This window comes from Pimephales promelas, chromosome 16 (genome assembly GCF_988280905.1).
Source record: "Pimephales promelas chromosome 16, fPimPro1.hap1.1, whole genome shotgun sequence".
Classification (NCBI taxonomy): domain Eukaryota; kingdom Metazoa; phylum Chordata; class Actinopteri; order Cypriniformes; family Leuciscidae; genus Pimephales; species Pimephales promelas.
In genome coordinates, this window is record NC_142784.1 from 1352273 (window position 1) to 1371331 (window position 19059).

At 43.3% G+C, this 19059-nt stretch overlaps 2 protein-coding genes across 3 annotated transcripts in view; one reads left to right on the forward strand and one right to left on the reverse strand.

Annotated features, from left to right (window-relative positions):
* smc4 (structural maintenance of chromosomes 4) overlaps positions 1–7755 on the forward strand; it is a 31644-nt gene extending 23889 nt beyond the window's left edge. The window contains exons 19-24 of the mRNA XM_039653979.2: positions 1251–1395; positions 1472–1645; positions 3419–3601; positions 4449–4681; positions 6731–6914; positions 7446–7755. Coding sequence (XP_039509913.2) covers positions 1251–1395; positions 1472–1645; positions 3419–3601; positions 4449–4681; positions 6731–6914; positions 7446–7604 — 1078 coding nt within the window. The 3' untranslated portion in view covers positions 7605–7755. The remainder of the gene's footprint in view (positions 1–1250; positions 1396–1471; positions 1646–3418; positions 3602–4448; positions 4682–6730; positions 6915–7445) is intronic.
* Positions 7756–11225: 3470 nt separating this feature from the next.
* On the reverse strand, positions 11226–17687 carry trim59 (tripartite motif containing 59). Of its 2 annotated transcripts, none has more exons than XM_039654003.2 (2): positions 17626–17687; positions 11226–14146 (listed from the first exon to the last, which is right to left on the reverse strand). In XM_039654003.2, exon 2 carries the CDS (start codon positions 14130–14132, stop codon positions 12981–12983), a length of 1152 nt encoding a protein of 383 aa, XP_039509937.2. In that variant the 5' UTR covers positions 14133–14146; positions 17626–17687; the 3' UTR covers positions 11226–12980. The 2 variants fall into 2 exon arrangements, with proteins under 2 accessions (XP_039509937.2, XP_088976983.1); XM_089120857.1 differs by lacking the exon at positions 17626–17687 and adding an exon at positions 17100–17124.
* Positions 17688–19059: the final 1372 nt, after the last annotated feature.

Consider the following 19059-nt stretch of genomic DNA (forward strand, 5'->3'; position numbering starts at 1 on the left):
GACTCGCACTAAACTGCTGTGAGTGGAGAACAGTTTTGCATATTATGAGTTTCACTCTCGATCCGGTTTGTCATCGTGAGGTAGGCATCTATGTTATTTAGCTATGCGTGTAATGCGGAATCAGTGGGCGGGGCTAAACCGGCCGTGTTGAAGTAGGTGTTGATCTTCTTCTGCGGGGGTGGTGTTTTATCCTCTTTGACGTCATAGTTTCCCACTTTGAAAAACGAGGCGTTTTCTGAGGCTGGTGTCAATAAAAGCTTTTATTGGACTAACAAGGACGTTTTCAGTTCTGAAACTCACAGGATATTCTTATAATATGATGACCTCTTAGATGTCAAAAGCTCAGATTTCTCAGTTCATCACCCCTTTAACCCTTGTGCTGCATTTTTAACACCGTTGAGTGCATTAATGACCAAAAATGGCCACATATTAAACATTTTGCCTAAAATATTATATATTATTATTATTTTCCACTTTTACCAAGTTAAATCTTTTAACCAGCATCAGTCCTCATCATAACTACCAAAAATGTATTCAATTTCAGGATTTTAACCCTTTAATTACCAGTTTTGTTTGCGAAACCATCGATTTGTATAAGAGGAAAAAACACAAAAATTCAATTATTTTCAATAAACTAAATGCAAAGAGAAAACTTTAGATTTGGATTATCACAGTCCCACTTAGCGCGTTAGAGACCAAAAATGGCCACCTATTAAACATTGCCTATTGCCTAAAATAAGGTGCATTTCCACCCATAGGGAATAAATATGTAGTGACATCATCTGGTGGAATACACTATATAATGCAAATATAATGCTTTTGCTTCAAAATGAAAGGATGTTTGTGCAAAAATCATGTTTCATGTATTACTGACAGCCTCAGATTTAAACAACGTTTTAATGGGTTTCAATGGGCCATTTTTGGTCTTTATGGTGCTGAGTGTTACTATTTGATCTACACAGTGTGTGTTATACATATTTTGCAAAATGGGATCACATTTTTTACATGTATCCAAAAAGTCACAATTTTGCCAAATTTCATACCATTTGCATTAAAACAGCCAAAATGGTCAAAGAAATTAAACTGCAAAAGACCAAAAATGTCCCTAATGCAGCATAAGGGTTGAAGTAAATCAGCAGATAAGACGTCTCGATTCGTTCAGGTCCATGCAGGAAGAGTGTGCTATGACCACTCCATGAACAGGGTGAGTTTTCAGAGATAGATGGTTTGATGCGTGCTCTGGTCCGCAGTAACCTGAAGAAGTCTGAGGAGAGTGTGTGTCAGCTGGAGCAGGAGATGGGCGAGAACGCGGCGCTGATGGAGCAGCTGACGGAGCAGCTGAAGAAGCTGGAGGAGCAGGCCGGAGACATCATGCACACCTACCAGCAGGCCGAGGTACTGCCCGCTCCCGTCCTCCGGCTCTGTGCACACGGCGAGGGCTGACTGTGTGTGTGTGTGTGTGTGTGTGTAGGAGGCTCTGCCGGAGCTCCAGGAGCAGCACCGCGGTGTCCTTCAGGAGATCAAGGCCCTGCAGGAGCAGGAGCACGCGCTGCAGAAGGAGTCCCTGAGCGTGCGGCTGAAGGTGGAGCACATCGACACAGCCATCGCAGAGTGCCACAGCAAGATCCGACACTGGGAGAAGGAGGTACTGACCACTCACACACACATGCCTCACAACAGCACTGGGTGTGTTCAGATGTGTAGCACTGAGGGATCGATCGGAGTTTCGGTGTCCCGTGTAGACGGCATCATTGATTATAACAGCTGTTTTGGAGAAAGTAAAAGCTTCCTCACAAAGCAGGTATTATAAAACGGATTCTGATTGGATGAGCTGTGTTCAAAGCTGTTGTAAATGACCTCACACACACCTGTGAGCTCATTACATAAGTGTCTCTCACACACACACACACTGTCGGGCCTGTGGATTGCTCCTCTTTCCCCCAGTAGTGTTAATTTTACCAGCCATTTTTAAATTTAGTTTCAGTTTTAGTCCAGTTTCAGCATCGCTTGTTAGTTTTTATCACATTTAGTCGACATCATCCCATTTTTATTTAGTCTAGTTTTAGTCGACTATAAGTCGAGCATTTTAGTCTTTATTTTAGTCCAAGAAAACATAATTTTATTCGTTTAGTTTTAGTCGAAAAAAACTGTCAACATTTTAGTCTAGTTTTAGTCAGGACATCATTTTAACCTTTTACTTTTTTTGTCAGCAGATAATATTTAACATTTCCTAAAATTATTTCACATTTCAACATTTTCTCTCATCTTTTTGATAAAAAACACAATTTTAAGGAACACATGCAGACATGGAAGATGTACTGACAATATTTTCATATTTATTTTGAACATTGTTAAGGTTCAAAGACACAAACACAAATGCTTGCATTAAAACAAATAAAATACACCTGACAAAGGAAACAAATAAATAAAATAAAGTGTATTATGAACTTAACACAAGTGCTGGCTGTTTAAAGCTAGTTCACATAGAATAAAAAAATAAATAGATTTGAGGTCAATGTTGTGAAAAAAAAAAAAAAACTCCAACTGATACAACAAAAGTGCTTTCCTGCCAGCTAGTTCACATGGTATATAAAGGTACAGTATTTAAGGTGAAACAATGCATAGCTTGCTAGAACGTATGAAATCTTTTTAACTAATCTTTTTAAAGCGTCTGTCTGCTTTAATCAAATTTAACTGAAACTATAGTTGCCCGGCCAGTATAACATATCTAAGTTAGCATAAATTTAACTTCACATACAATTCTATCAACAAGTGGCTACGGTCGCTACGTGCTAAGAAGCTAACGCAACATAGCCAGCCTGGATACTAAATGCTATGAAAGTTAGCCATCATTAGTTAGTTTATCATTGTAACAAAATGTGTCCATATATCACGTCTCTTCTTTCTCCCGAGCCCCGTGTAAAGCATGTTTTACTTTTAACCTGTCGCCGCCGCCTCACCGTGAATCCAGCTCCTGTCTGCTCCGTGTTGTGTAGGCTACTCTGACTGACTGTGCCCGCCCGCTCCAGGTTTGAAAGTGGGTGTGTGGCGGAAGAGCTGACGCGGAGGAGGCGGAGGAGGAGACAGGATTTGACAAAACCATATCATATAATAATATGTAATTTTCGTCTCGTCTTTGTTCGTGAACTAAAATGTCCATAGATTTTAGCCCAGTCTTTATTTACCGAACTGCATTTTCGTCTCGTCTTTATTAGTCTACGAAAATTATTTCTGATTTACTCCCAGTTATTGTTTATTAGTGGGGATTTTAGTCTCGTCTCGTCTAGTTTTCGTTCGGTGAAAAATGTGCGTTGACGAAAATATTTTCGTTTAGTTTTCGTTAACGAAATTAACACTATCCCCCAGTATAGGGTGTAATGTGTTTGTCTGTCCTGCCCTCCCTCTCTCTCTCGCTCAGGCCGGCCGGCTGGCGCTGCACCCCGTGGACGGCTCTCCCCCAGAGGAGCTGCCGACGCTGACCCCGGATCAGCTGGCGGACCTCGGCAGCCCCGACGTCATCAAGAACGAGATCGCTCTGCTGGAGGACCGCTGCGCCAACATGAAGCCCAACCTGGGGGCCATCGCCGAGTTCAAGAAGAAGGTGCGTGCTCCTGCTCCAGCCCTCAGCACTCGTCCAGCGGTTAGCTTTAGGGCGCTCTAATGATGCGCGACAGTGAACCGGTCAGCTGTTCGCATGAATGACCTCAGGGCTCGACATTAGGCTAGCGCTTGTCCAGGACAAGAGGACTCTTTGAAGGGGCAAGTGGAAGATGATTTTACTTGCCCGACCGGACAAGCTTGACTTCTGTGACGAAACATCGAAACGCAAGAATGATTGTGATTTTATCACATTCAACGTAAACAGCGGCTGACAATGGGGAGGGTATTTGTGCTGACAGCGTCGCGTTGAGGATCTGTAGATAGAGAGACGTTCACGGAGAAATCAAAACTAATGAGTGAAACGGCACACAGAAAACTCACTGAAGAAATTAGAGGCAAACATTCAAATAGCTGTTTTATTTATCACATGTGATTTGGTTTAACATAGCACAACTAAGACAGCTGATTTGCTGAATATTATCACGAATGTTACATTGGATTTATAGTTCAATAAACAAGTAGCGCAGTTAATATTTATTATTCAGTGAATTATTTGATTGACAGTCCTGTGGTGTCTTATTATTAGTGAATTTTTTTATCAAATGTAAGAGTTTGACATGAAAGATGATGCATACATTTAATAAGGTAATAAAAGTTCTCTTAATAAAAATAAATAATACTCTGGGGTAAATTTCACAAATATGAAGATTTAAGTATGTAATATCTAAAAATATTGCTTCAGAAATAATATTTACACCACCAAACTATCCCCGTACATGGTACAGTTCACACACCCCGCCCAGCCTGTATCAGCCCAGATTTACATGTGTATGTGTGTGTGTGTGTAGGAGGAGCTGTACCTGCAGAGGGTGGCGGAGCTGGATGACATCACCACACAGAGAGACGCCTTCAAGAGAGGCTGTGAGGACCTGCGCAAGCAGCGGCTGCACGAGTTCATGGCCGGCTTCAACATCATCACCAACAAGCTGAAGGAGAACTACCAGATGCTCACGCTAGGGGGCGACGCCGAGCTGGAGCTGGTGGACAGCCTGGACCCCTTCTCTGAGGGCATCATGTTCAGGTGTGCATGATATAACACATGGCGCTCGCTTTGTGTCATTGTGTCAACGTGTGTGTGGAGAACGTCTGCCCGTCATACTAATGCTACGTTCACACCGGACGCGAATAGGGCGTCAGGCGCGAATGATTTCAATGTTAAGTCAATGCAAAGACGCTTTACGCGCGTGAAAAATTCCTGCGGCGCGAATGAGGCGTGGAGCGCGGCGCGGAAGATGCGAATACGCCTCGTTCGTGCGAATGGCGCGAATTGAGCGTCTGGCGCGTGAAGCGCGTATGATTCAGTTAGTGTCATTTGTGCATTCACGCATTTGACGCGAATTCGCGTCTGCCACCCGAGTTGAAAAATCTGAACTTTGGTGTGAATTCGCGCCGCGTTAACCAATCAGGAGCCTAGCTGCTTGCTCACGTGGTGAAGTTTCTGGATGCTTCAATAAATTATTTTGTTAATATGACTAAATGCATGGTGGGATTATGCACAACAAAGCAAATGTTTTATCACTTAAAACATTATTTCTATATACGAGACATGTTCATTTTGTATTGAATGTTATTCATTCCATAGTTAGATAATATGAAATAGTATTATGTTGTAAAGACAATCAACATATGTGCATAAATTCGTGTCTGGACGTGAGAGAGAGAAAAAAATCACAGGACAGGTTAATAACTTTTGAAGGCTGGCTCTATTTACTATCAAAACAAAAATAAATGACAGCTAGATTAGATGGATGAGGGGCCGGGCGAGGGTGATCCTCGATCCGATGCGGGACAACAGGTCATCAAACTGGGCGCGTGACAGGCGGAAGTACCGCTGACAGCGGCCGTCATCCAGCGCAGCTCCTGGAGCGAGCAAATGGTGAAACTCGCCAAACGGTTCGGCTCTGAAGGGTCCGGTGGACACAAATATACGGCGACGATGATCCCCACGCCGCTGTTCTGCTATCCAGAGTAAATACAGAGCGGTAACTCTCTTGATGAATGCTCGGTCGACATAAAAACAATGGCCGCCAACGGATTTCGATTCTGACGCGCGTAAATTTCGCTTCAAACTTTTGTTTTTACCCGCGCCAGTTTCGCTCTTGACACGCGAATTAACACAAAGTGGTCAAGCGTCAAACTAGACGCGTCAGGCACGTATTTGACGCGCGATTCACGTCCGGTGTGAACGTAGCATTAGAGGGATGGTTCGGTGTAAAATCAAATGTTTGAATGGTTCTTTAAAGGCTGAAGGCATGCAGAGCGCTGAGAGCATTAACCCAACATAAACAAACTAATACATAATGATGAAACACTCTTTCTGGATTTTATCAGCCTATTTTGTCTTTTAGCCGATTGTATAATCACAATAAATAACAATACACTTTAATGGCAAAGGTATATCTATCACTAGGACACCAGATGTATGGTACTGACAGAAATTCAGCATTAGAACAGTAGGCTGATGAACCGTGCCAAAACAAGCAGGATTATGATGATTTCTGTAAAAGCAATTGAGAAAATAAGGGGAAATGTACACTTTCACACGCATGTTACACACAAATATACAGTCAAGAGGACACTGAAGGCAAACAGTGTGTGCACAGGGATTTGGTGAATGTGTGGTCATGATGTTCCCGAATCAACATCCTTTATGATCATTTGAGATTTAAGGAATATTAATATCAGTTTCAGGCTATAACCAATGCAGTGCCTGAGCTCCTGGTAAACTTTACACAACCTATAAATGTTTGAGTGTTGGTCTTTTTCATTTCAAATAAAATGAGCATAGCCTAGTTTGTTCACTTTCGCTATAATCTATTCACACTTTAAATAAAATACATTACTAAATGTAATGTAAAATAGTCTTATTTGTCATAAAGGAAAGATTGAATCCAAATTCTTCTCATAGCCTATTTAGAAAGTGGAAATGGTCAATGAAGGCTCCTCTACTGCCACCTACTGATTAAAGTGTTCGTCTCGTTCTGCTTAAAGTGTGTGTTTTTCCTGCAGGTGAAAGCGGTGCAGCGTTTGCTCCTCTGTTTGTATCTGATGTTGTCCTGTGTGCTCCTAGTGTGCGTCCTCCTAAGAAGAGCTGGAAGAAGATCTACAACCTGTCGGGAGGAGAGAAGACGCTCAGCTCTCTGGCGCTGGTGTTCGCCCTGCACCACTTCAAGCCCACGCCGCTCTACTTCATGGACGAGATCGACGCCGCGCTCGATTTCAAGAACGTCTCCATCGTGGCCTGCTACATTTACGTATGTGCCCTCCCCACTCACCACCAAAGATTTTTTTTATTATTTAAAGCCATAAAAGCACCACCACTAGCCTAGCTTAGCACAAAGACTGGATGTAAATGGCTACAGCTAGCATACTAATCCCAATAAGTGACAAAATAATGCAAACATTTTCCTATTTACTTGATGTGATTTGTATAGTCACAGAGTGTAGAAATAACGAGGTCTTTAGAAAGTGTGCTGCTACTCTGTATTATCAAGACCAGCACATTGAAACATCCCCCGTTGCATTATAATCACTTTATTATATAATTTGTGTATTTTTTGACAGCTGGTACTGACATCATGCATGTGGTGAGCGCTGAATAAAGGCTTAAACAGTCTAAAATGTTATTGATCAGATCACTGACACCACACAGAAGTGGCAATCTCTGATGAAAACATGAAGCACATGTAGAGGAAACGCTCATGCGTAACTCCTCTCTGATTGGTCCGTTAGACTGGGAATAAGCCCAGCACAGCTGTAACTGTCCTCTTCCCGCACTGTTTCAGGAACAGACCAAGAATGCTCAGTTCATCATCATCTCCCTGAGGAACAACATGTTTGAGATGGCCGACCGGCTCATCGGCATCTATAAGACGCACAACACCACCAAGAACGTGGCCATCAACCCCAAGACCATCGTGCTGCGCGAGATCGAGACGGCCTGAGTGCTGCTCTCGAACGGGTCTCACACTTAACCTCTGCTTGCTCCTTTAGCCGCCTTAATGACTTTTTACTCTAGTGTAGTAGGTGTAACATGCAATGTCATCATGTTCTCACTGCACATGTTTTAAATGAACATTAAATGTACTGTTTTGAGTTCTGACTCTGTCACGTCTGTTCTACAACTTAATGTGCATGTGAACGCCATCAGCGTTTATCACAGGTTTACTCTCTCACAGGTTGGGTCACCTGATGGAGTTTTAGGACACCATTGGGTCACTTGATGGAGTTTTAGGACACCATTGGGTCACCTGATGGAGTTTTAGGACACCATTGGGTCACCTGATGGAGTTTTAGGACACCATTGGGTCACTTGATGGAGTTTTAGGACACCATTGGGTCACCTGATGGAGTTTTAGGACACCGTTGGGTCACCTGATGGAGTTTTAGGACACCGTTGGGTCACCTGATGGAGTTTTAGGACACCATTAGGTCACCTGATGGAGTTTTAGGACACCATTGGGTCACCTGATGGAGTTTTAGGACACCATTGGGTCACCTGATGGAGTTTTAGGACACCATTGGGTCACCTGATGGAGTTTTAGGACACCATTGGGTCCCCTGATGGAGTTATAGGACACCATTGGGTCACCTGATGGAGTTTTAGGACACCGTTGGGTCACCTGATGGAGTTTTAGGACACCATTGGGTCACCTGATGGAGTTTTAGGACACCGTTGGGTCACCTGATGGAGTTTTAGGACACCATTGGGTCACCTGATGGAGTTTTAGGACACCATTGGGTCACCTGATGGAGTTTTAGGACACCGTTGGGTCACCTGATGGAGTTTTAGGACACCGTTGGGTCACCTGATGGAGTTTTAGGACACCGTTGGGTCGCCTGATGGAGTTTTAGGACACCGTTGGGTCGCCTGATGGAGTTTTAGGACACCGTTGGGTCGCCTGATGGAGTTTTAGGACACCGTTGGGTCGCCTGATGGAGTTTTAGGACACCGTTGGGTCGCCTGATGGAGTTTTAGGACACCGTTGGGTCGCCTGATGGAGTTTTAGGACACCGTTGGGTCGCCTGATGGAGTTTTAGGACACCGTTGGGTCACCTGATGGAGTTTTAGGACACCCTTGGGTCACCTGATGGAGTTTTAGGACACCGTTGGGTCACCTGATGGAGTTTTAGGACACCATTGGGTCACCTGATGGAGTTTTAGGACACCGTTGGGTCACCTGATGGAGTTTTAGGACACCATTGGGTCACCTGATGGAGTTTTAGGACACCGTTGGGTCACCTGATGGAGTTTTAGGACACCGTTGGGTCACCTGATGGAGTTTTAGGACACCGTTGGGTCACCTGATGGAGTTTTAGGACACCATTGGGTCACCTGATGGAGTTTTAGGACACCGTTGGGTCACCTGATGGAGTTTTAGGACACCGTTGGGTCACCTGATGGAGTTTTAGGACACCGTTGGGTCACCTGATGGAGTTTTAGGACACCGTTGGGTCACCTGATGGAGTTTTAGGACACCATTGAGTCACCTGATGGAGTTTTAGGACACCATTGGGTCACCTGATGGAGTTTTAGGACACCGTTGGGTCACCTGATGGAGTTTTAGGACACCATTGGGTCACCTGATGGAGTTTTAGGACACTGTTGGGTCACCTGATGGAGTTTTAGGACACCGTTGGGTCACCTGATGGAGTTTTAGGACACCGTTGGGTCACCTGATGGAGTTTTAGGACACCGTTGGGTCACTTGATGGAGTTTTAGGACACCGTTGGGTCACCTGATGGAGTTTTAGGACACCGTTGGGTCACTTGATGGAGTTTTAGGACACCGTTGGGTCACCTGATGGAGTTTTAGGACACCGTTGGGTCACCTGATGGAGTTTTAGGACACCGTTGGGTCACCTGATGGAGTTTTAGGACACCGTTGGGTCACCTGATGGAGTTTTAGGACACCGTTGGGTCACCTGATGGAGTTTTAGGACACCGTTGGGTCACCTGATGGAGTTTTAGGACACCGTTGGGTCGCCTGATGGAGTTTTAGGACACCCTTGGGTCGCCTGATGGAGTTTTAGGACACCATTGGGTCGCCTGATGGAGTTTTAGGACACCGTTGGGTCACCTGATGGAGTTTTAGGACACCGTTGGGTCACCTGATGGAGTTTTAGGACACCGTTGGGTCACCTGATGGAGTTTTAGGACACCGTTGGGTCACCTGATGGAGTTTTAGGACACCGTTGGGTCACCTGATGGAGTTTTAGGACACCGTTGGGTCACCTGATGGAGTTTTAGGACACCATTGGGTCACCTGATGGAGTTTTAGGACACCATTGGGTCACTTGATGGAGTTTTAGGACACCATTGGGTCACCTGATGGAGTTTTAGGACACCATTGGGTCACTTGATGGAGTTTTAGGACACCGTTGGGTCACTTGATGGAGTTTTAGGACACCGTTGGGTCACCTGATGGAGTTTTAGGACACCATTGGCTCACCTGATGGAGTTTTAGGACACCGTTGGGTCACCTGATGGAGTTTTAGGACACCATTGGCTCACCTGATGGAGTTTTAGGACACCGTTGGGTCACTTGATGGAGTTTTAGGACACCGTTGGGTCACTTGATGGAGTTTTAGGACACCGTTGGGTCACCTGATGGAGTTTAGGACACCATTGGGTCACTTGATGGAGTTTTAGGACACCGTTGGGTCACCTGATGGAGTTTTAGGACACCATTGGCTCACCTGATGGAGTTTAGGACACCATTGGGTCACTTGATGGAGGTTTAGGACACCATTGGGTCACCTGATGGAGTTTTAGGACACCATTGGCTCACCTGATGGAGTTTAGGACACCATTGGGTCACCTGATGGAGTTTTAGGACACCATTGGCTCACCTGATGGAGTTTAGGACACCATTGGGTCACCTGATGGAGTTTTAGGACACCGTTGGGTCACCTGATGGAGTTTTAAGACACCCTTGGGTCACCTGATGGAGTTTTTCGGTTCCTTGCCACTGTTGCAAGCCAATCAGTAATACCCCTGATCACCTCTACCAAACGTGCATGTTTTTCCACTTAGAAACGAACATTGTTATTATGGTAAATGGACTGCATTTATATAGCGCCTTCATAGACTTAATGGCCACCAAAGCGCTTTACAGTTTGCCTCACATTCACCCATTCACACACTCTTTCACACACTGACGGCGGTGTCAGCCATGCAAGGCGCCATCCAGCTCGTCGGGAGCAGCTGGGGTTAGGTGTCTTTCTCATGGACACCTCGACACTTGGTCAGGTGGAACCGAGGATTGAACCACCAACCTTTCAGTTCGTAGACAACCCACATGAACCACTGAGCCACTGCCGTTATTATGTTTTGATCGATACTGTGAAGCATATTGTGAAAAGATCTATAATGTGAAAAGCGCTATATAAATATACTTGACAACACTACAGCACGGATGCTGTGAGCCTGAGCTGTTTGCTGACACTTCTGTCTTAAATCACCAGAGGACACCTCAGAAGAGCTTTATTCATCTTTAGCTCTGGAACCATTCAACACAATCTGAGCGACCAAAGGGATAATATTACTATTTCTTCAGGTAGTCATGTTTTTTAGCTGGTATATATTTTTATTACTAAAAACAAAGACTGAATGGAAAAATTAGTAATGTACAAAGAGTTCATAAATGTCATCCCACACATGTTGAAAGCTGGATTCAGGCATCTCATTGTGCTCATGTAGTCAGTGAGTCCACAATGTCTGTCTGATGCATCATGGGTAATGTAGTTTGTGTGCGGTATGGCTACAGCAGACTGGAAGCCGTTCTTCTGAGCTGAAGTGCATTAGTTGTCTGATCAGCTGGTGTTAAAGGGGTCGTGCCGTGAGGAGTCGGGATTGCCCTGATCTTCTGAGTGGTCCTTGTACTATAAAAATAAGTTCAAGACTGGTTCAAAAATACTATTTGTTGACATTAAGCTGCCAAAACAATGTTTGTACTTCCTGCACATTGAGCCGTGTCACTGGAGGATGTTAGCGTCTGACTAGCTCACCACGCTAGCTTCAGCTAATCACCCCTGTGGAGCGAGGGCGTTCATTGTAGAGATAGAGACATTTGTTGGAGATGAAGTGACCTGTCCTGAATCTGACTGCTGCTACATCACAAAGCTGAACTATAAACTGTTCCATAATACTGTGTCTATAAGTACTAGTTTTATGTTTATAGAGGTTTTCAAAACATCCATAGCTAATTTATTAATTGATACTTTTAAAAGAAATCGTTTTAAAATGATTTGAACCTCAAGGAACATGTTCAGACATTAGTGTTGTGACCCCTTTAACTCTTTCCCCTCATTGAGGGCTTCTCTGGGTACCCGAGTTTCCACTATTATACGGTAGGGGGCGCTATTACACATCTAACGAAAGAGCACAGCATCTCCTGATCAAAACACCGGAGAGATATAAGCAGAAACATGTGCGTGTAAGATAACGTGAACATCAAACATGTAAATCTAAACTGGTTCGCGTTATTGAAAGAAATGTGGCTACAGGACTGGAGCTTTAGGTGTTGATGGACTCGATCTACTCCATCTGTTTTCCTCATCTCTGAATCTGATCCACATATAGACCTTATTCAGAGCAGCGCCATGACAGGTATGAAAGTGAGGCTGTGAGGGATAGACTTACCGTGTTTCCAATGGCATCCGCTGTAAAAAGCGGCTAGATTACTTACAATTTTCCACAGCTTACATTGTCGGGAGTTTTTTGTCAACTGACATTTCTTGGAAAGATATTTGTCCAGTGTTTCATGAGCAGAACAATCCGAAAACACATTAAATAACAGTACAGCCCATTGAAGAGATGCAAGTCTATCCCTCACAGCCTCGCTTTCATTCTCATTAAAAATCAAAGATGGCGCTGCCGTGAATAAGGCGTATAGTCTTTGACACACATGATTTTCACTCAATGTTTAAAACAAATTCAAAATTAGAATATTGTGAACAGGTTTTCATAAGTTGTGAGCCATAATCATCTAAATTATAACAAATAAAAGCTTGAAATATCTCACGTTGCATGTAATGAGTCTATAGTTTCACCAAGTTGAATTACTGAAATAAATGAACTTTTGCACCATATTCGAATTTTTCGAGTTTCACCTGTATAATATTCTGGGGGCCATGAAACACTTGTAAACACATGCTGGAACGGCACTAACTGGTGAACATTCAGTGTATGCGGATCAATGTACTACACTCCTGCACTGTTGGCCTCGTTCTTCAAATGAGCAAAACAAACGTGTGCAAACGGTTTCGCCCAGAAGCTCCTTGCGTTTGTTTCTCCCGAAGGTTGTGCGTCTGCTGCGTTTAACACCAGTGTAGTGTTTTGAGAAAGCTGAGCAGATGCTGGTAGATGTTTTCTCCTAGAGTAGCCGTAAAAGTGTGTAATGTCATGATAGAGTTGTGTATGGGACCGAAGAGGAGCGTCCCGACGCCACGGAGCGGTTCTTCAGCACAGTGGTGTAAACACAGGCCTGTGAGCAGCAGCATCGCGATCAGGACCGCAGCGGATGAGGACGAGCGGAGACGCCGGCACTGAGCCGGACCGCAGATCTCCGGGACCGGCCCGTCGCCCAGCCCTCGGATGCTCAGGCCGCACCAGTGCTCCCGCAGGAAGGGCTCGGCCCGCGGCGTCAGCTGAACGCTGGGGATCTCCGGCAGCGGCGTCCGCATCAGAGCCTCCACTCGCTCCCTCAGCTCACGCACCGTCTCCAGATACACCAGCGGACTCTCCTCGCTCTCCACGCCGGAGCTGAGCGCCATCACCGCGCCGTGCTCCTCCTGGAGCCGCTCCAGCTGCTCGACGAGCGGGTCGTACGCACACGCCAGCCGAGCACTCGCCCGCTCCAGAGTCTGCAGGAACTCCTCCCGCTTACGAGCCAAGACCAGCTCCAGGTTGTGGAAGAACTGGGCCGTGAACTCGCGGTCGTCTTGGATCAGGCCCTCGCTCCGCTTCTTCTCCAGCCGCAGGCGCTGTGCGAGCGAGCAGACGTCCTCCCAGCGCTCGCCGCTCAACCGCTCCATCAACCGGGCCTGTCCCGCGCGCTCCCTCGCGTGTGCCGTCTGCAGGTCGTCGATGGCGTGTCCTCGGTGCCGGCCCACGGTGAGGCAGACGCCGCAGATGAGCTGCCGGTCCTGGACGCAGTAGACGTTGAGCGGCTGCGGGGGGTGTTCGGGGCAGGCGGCGGAGCGCGGCCGCTGGTACTTCTCCACGATGGCGCTCAGGCACACGTTGGTGGGCAGCGCGTCCAGGCCGTTGGTGGGCAGCTCCGCCACGCTGCGGCAGCTCGGACACTTGAGCGGCAGGCGCAGCGGACGCCAGATGGAGACGTCCACGGACACCTGCATCACTCGCTCCAGACAGCTCTTGCAGAAGGTGTGCGAGCAGGGCAGGACCCGCGGGTCTGTGAAGAGGCCGTAGCACACCGAACACGTCAGATCCTCCTCCAGATCGTCCATGACGGCCGCTTCTCCTGCGGAGGGACGGGGAGCGGCGTTAGTGCATGTGCTGGTTCTCAGGCTTCATCTCAGTGTGTCATGTTTGGCTGGTGAACTGTCAGTTAAAGGGATACTCCACTTTTTCTGGAAATAGGCTCATTTTACAACTCCGCCAGAGTTAAACTGTTGAGTTTTACCTTTTTTGAATCCATTCAGCCGATCTCCGGTTCTTGCGGCACCACTTTTAGCATAGCTTAGCATACATCACTGAAGTGCACAAGACAATTAGCATTTCTCCCAAAAAATTACCAAAGTGTTTCGATATTTTTCCTATTTAAAACTTGACTCTTCTATAGTTACATCGTGCAGTAAGACAGACGGAAGATGTAAAGTTGTGATTTTCTAGGCTGATATGACTAGGAACTATACTCTCATTCCTGCGTAATAATCAGGAAACTTCACTGCCGTACCACGAGTGCAGCAGGCGAAATGATATGACGCAGCGCCTGAAAATAGTGCCCAGCTTCCAACGTGACCGGGACTAAGTTTGTTTAGTCATTGCGCCTGCTGCACTCATGGTGCGGTAGTGAGTTTCTTGATCATTACGCAGGAATGAGAGTACAGTTCCCTGCATATCTGCCTAGAAAATCGCAACTTTACATTTTCCGTCTGTCTTACTGCACGATGTAACTACAGAAGAGTCAAGTTTTAAATAGGAAAAATATCGAAACACTTTGGTCATTTTTTTGGGAGAAATGCTAATTGTCTTGTGCACTTCAATGATGTATGTTAAGCTACGCTAAAAGTCGTGCCGCCAGAACCGGAGATCGGCTGAATGGATTCAAAAAAGGTAAAACTCAACAGTTTAACTCTGGCGGAGTTGTAAAATGAGCCTATTTCCCAAAAAAAGTGGAGTACCCCTTTAAGGCTTTATTTTCATTAAAGTGGTCCTAATTAACTTTTCACAAGATGTAAAATAAGTCTTTGATGTCTCCAGAGTGTGTGTGTGAAGTTTAAGCTCAAAATACCCCACAGATAATTGTAGCATGGTAAAATTGTCACTTTTGAAAGTGAGTAAAAAACAAAAGTTTTTGTGTCCCTTTAAATGTAAATGAGGTGCTGCTCCTCGCACAGGGGGAGGAGCTACAAGAGCTTGAGTGCGTGTGTTAGTAGCTCTGATTACCACTCACACTGAACATTTAAAAAATGTTTAGCCTTTTATATTCAAACCACAGTCGGACAATGGGGAGACTCAAGAAGTGACATCATGTAGAAGCAACAGGACGTTTTTGTCACGATAATCTATGAATCGCATTCCCGTGGGAGGGCTTTACGTAAATCTTAGGGTTGGTGATGTCACTAACCCGGGAGGAATGTCTGTAGTCCCTACCAGCCGTTTGTTGTAGTCCTTAAACGATTTCTATAAAAGTAAAAAATCTCCCTTTGCTTTGAACTTTGAGCATCATAACCGCAGATGTTGTTTATGCTCAAACAGCAACACTAATTTTAAGTCGCTTACATTTTAGATGCAATATTGACTGTTTTTGTTCTATTTCAGCAGCGAAAATAGTTCCAACAACAGCAGAACCACCACGGCAACACTCAACCGCGTTTCATTACTGAATGATTCAGCGTTTTGAAACAATCGTCAAAGATTCAACGACTCATTCATAAACGACTGCCTCTTTCTTGAATGAATCACCCGTTTGAATAACTCTCTCATTAAGATCATCAGTCGCCACCTACTGGCGGTTTAGTTTCGTGTTAAGTTTAATTTCTTTTTGTATTTAAAAACAAATTACTTTAAAAGCTAAATTTAAGAATTTAAAATGAAAAATGCGTATATTTAAAATGAGTAGGGGAAGATGTCCTTTATAAATATAATAAATATGTAGATTTAAATATTTCAAAGCTGATCAAAAACTGATGAGAATATTTCTTGAAAATAAATGTATATTTAAAACACAAAAAAAGCCTTCCGTTCCTCTTCGAAGCACAACCTGAGAGACTCCGGTCCCTCCATCGAAGGTTCATCAGTCGAATCCTTGACACAAGTTCATAAAGGGTTGGTGAAAATAATCCATATGAGCCAAGCGGTTTAATGTTAATGCATGGTCAACGCCATAGACATGTACACTATATGTCACCATGGCTACGGCAGTACAATGGAACGAATGCGTCAATAGAGCCACCATCTTGAAACAAGGGAGCCCCTCCACTTTAATGCATCAACATCAATGTTGAAACAGGTCTAACGGAAGTAAAATCATCATGAATGCGATTTTTCTCTGTTTTTTTTTTTTTGGTTTGTTCCAACAGTCAGACATGTATTTATCATAGATTCCAGAAAAAATTGTTTTTTTTTTTAAACATTCTTCCTAGTTCAGATTTCATCCGTGAACATCATACGCTGCACAGAAGTCCGCCACCATCAATGAATTCGAAGATAGCAGCGTTACCTAGCTACTTCCTATGACAAGACCCCTGTTCCAAGATGGCGGCGGTTTTGACGCATGCTTAGAACTCCAAGGTGACGTCTAGTGTATATGTCTATGTCAATGAAAGTCATATGGATTTGGAACTACATGATGAGAGCCACTGAATTTACATTTGTTGGGTGAACAATTTCTTTAACATGATTTTTACCGTGCTGTCTTCATTTTTCTGCCATTTAAATGGCTTTTTATCCTGGAGTCTTGTTTATTAAAAATATATATTTTTCCATACAGTATTTTTTTAACACTATCAACAAGACTGCTGTCTCTATTTTATTCCTGTCATTTCCATTATAAAATGAAAGATGATGTGTAGATCCGCCCCTTATTTATGTGTGTGTGTGTTTTCACAGCATATTTCTTCAATTATGGATACTTTATGTAGACTTTGACACTGAACTCTCCAAAAACTATATTCACACTCACTAATTAAATTAGTTTACTAGCATTGTGGACATTCATGTCTGAATCACACACACACACACACACACACAGCGAGTCAGCCGCGGTGGCCCTGGCCTGCAGTCCGACTGGAGAGACTTGAGCTCTGAAGGTGAAGCGTAAACACATGATTAACTTAGTTATATTTGTGATAATTGTATAGTACGCTAAAGATGTAATAATTGTATAGTATGCTAAAGATGCTATCATGATTAAACAATAACTATTGTAGTTTAGCAGTGTTTTTGTGTTTGTTTTGTTAAAGCAGGATGTCTGCCAAAAAAACATCCTAACACACATACAAATAACATTACTACTTACATCAGTGAGTGCATGTTTATAAAGTACAATAACGGTGGAAATGTATATTTGTTTGTTTTATTGAATCAAATCGAGGTCATCATCCTCTGTCGTGAAGTGACAACTTGCAGTAACGTTAGTGATGTAACGTTATACTGAAAACAGCGTGACATTTAAAACAAAAACTAGCAAAAGTTCTTCAAACACCTTTAGCGTTCTATTTAGCATACACATATTAGGTTAAATTCGATTAAAACAGAAATAAGTGCTAAACTGACCGTCATAAAGAGCACGAGTCCACCGGAATAAAAAAACACGACACGCGCATGCGCGACCTCTACTTTCCACCGATCACATCTCTTGATTCAACATGTCTTGAGACGAGAAACGTGATTGGTGGAAAGTTGCTATTGTTTATGTGTGAGAGAGAAAATAGATGAAACAGTCATAGTTAGATTCTTGCTGTTCTGCAGAACTTCTAATCTGTGCAGTACGCCCTCTGGCCAAACTCAGACATCACAGCTCTACTAGTAATTATGAAATATAAGGACATATTTTCAATAATATTGATGATTATACAGTAATATTCTTACCTGGTTACATTTTTTCATAAATTATGAGCAAGACGGCTTGTAGGTGTAAAGCGCCTTTCAGGTGTAAGAAAAAAAGATTTGGAACAGTTGACTGTTTTATGTGTAAATTAGATCATTTTCCCACAGAATAAAAAAAATATATATATAAAAAATAATTAATCGCAATTAACTTTTGCACAGCCCTAATATATAGGCTATTAGGGCTGTGCAAAAGTTAATTGCGATTAATCGTATCCAAAATAAAAGTCTGTTTTACATAATATATTTGAGTGTGCTGTATATAATTATTTTGTATATATAAATACTTATGCATGCATGTATACATTTAAGAATTATTTGCGCTTAAATTCTGTATATATATATAAATACATAATCTATATTATATAAATATATTATATAGGAATAACACATTTTCTTAAACATAAAATATATATATATATATATATATATATATATATGTAATGTCACTTTCATGTGGACGTGTGAAAGTGACGTGAGATTGAATGCACTGAAAAGCCCTTGCGCTACTCATATACTGAGAGAGAGGTAAGACCTATAAAAATATACACCACAATATAAAACAAGATAAATAAGAACACACAACATGGGCTACATATAAATTTAAAATATTAATATATACCATTCTGAGTATTTAACAATCTGAGTGTACAAGGGATAAATTAATATTTGTATAATTTTTCTTCACCTTTGATCGTTCTATAGCAAGAGCAGTGCAAAAAATTCAGGAGAACTGTTGAATAAAACTGACAGACTTCTTTCTGGTATTCACATCAAACTGCAGTTTATTGTAAATAATACTCCCTAAATATGAATAACTTTCCACACACTCCACCTTATTTGCTATTTTTTTCATCAACCTCATTGTGCATTTGTCATTACAGATTTACATTATTAAACATTCAGAAATGTAAACGGTGTCTTAGTTCGCCTATTAATCATTAAAAACCAGCCAGCGGTTCCCATGAGGAAAACAGCGTATAAATCACACTAAGTAATGTTTTTTGAAAATGTAAAAATGCAGAATGTTTCCTGTGAGGGGTAGGTTTAGGCATAGGGGCAGGATAAGGGGATGGAATACAGTTTCTACAGTATAAAAAC

Coding starts and splice junctions, on each gene's coding strand:
- trim59 (XM_039654003.2), bottom strand. CDS start 14,132: ATGGACGATCTGGAGGAGGATCTGACGTGTTCGGTGTGCTACGGCCTC.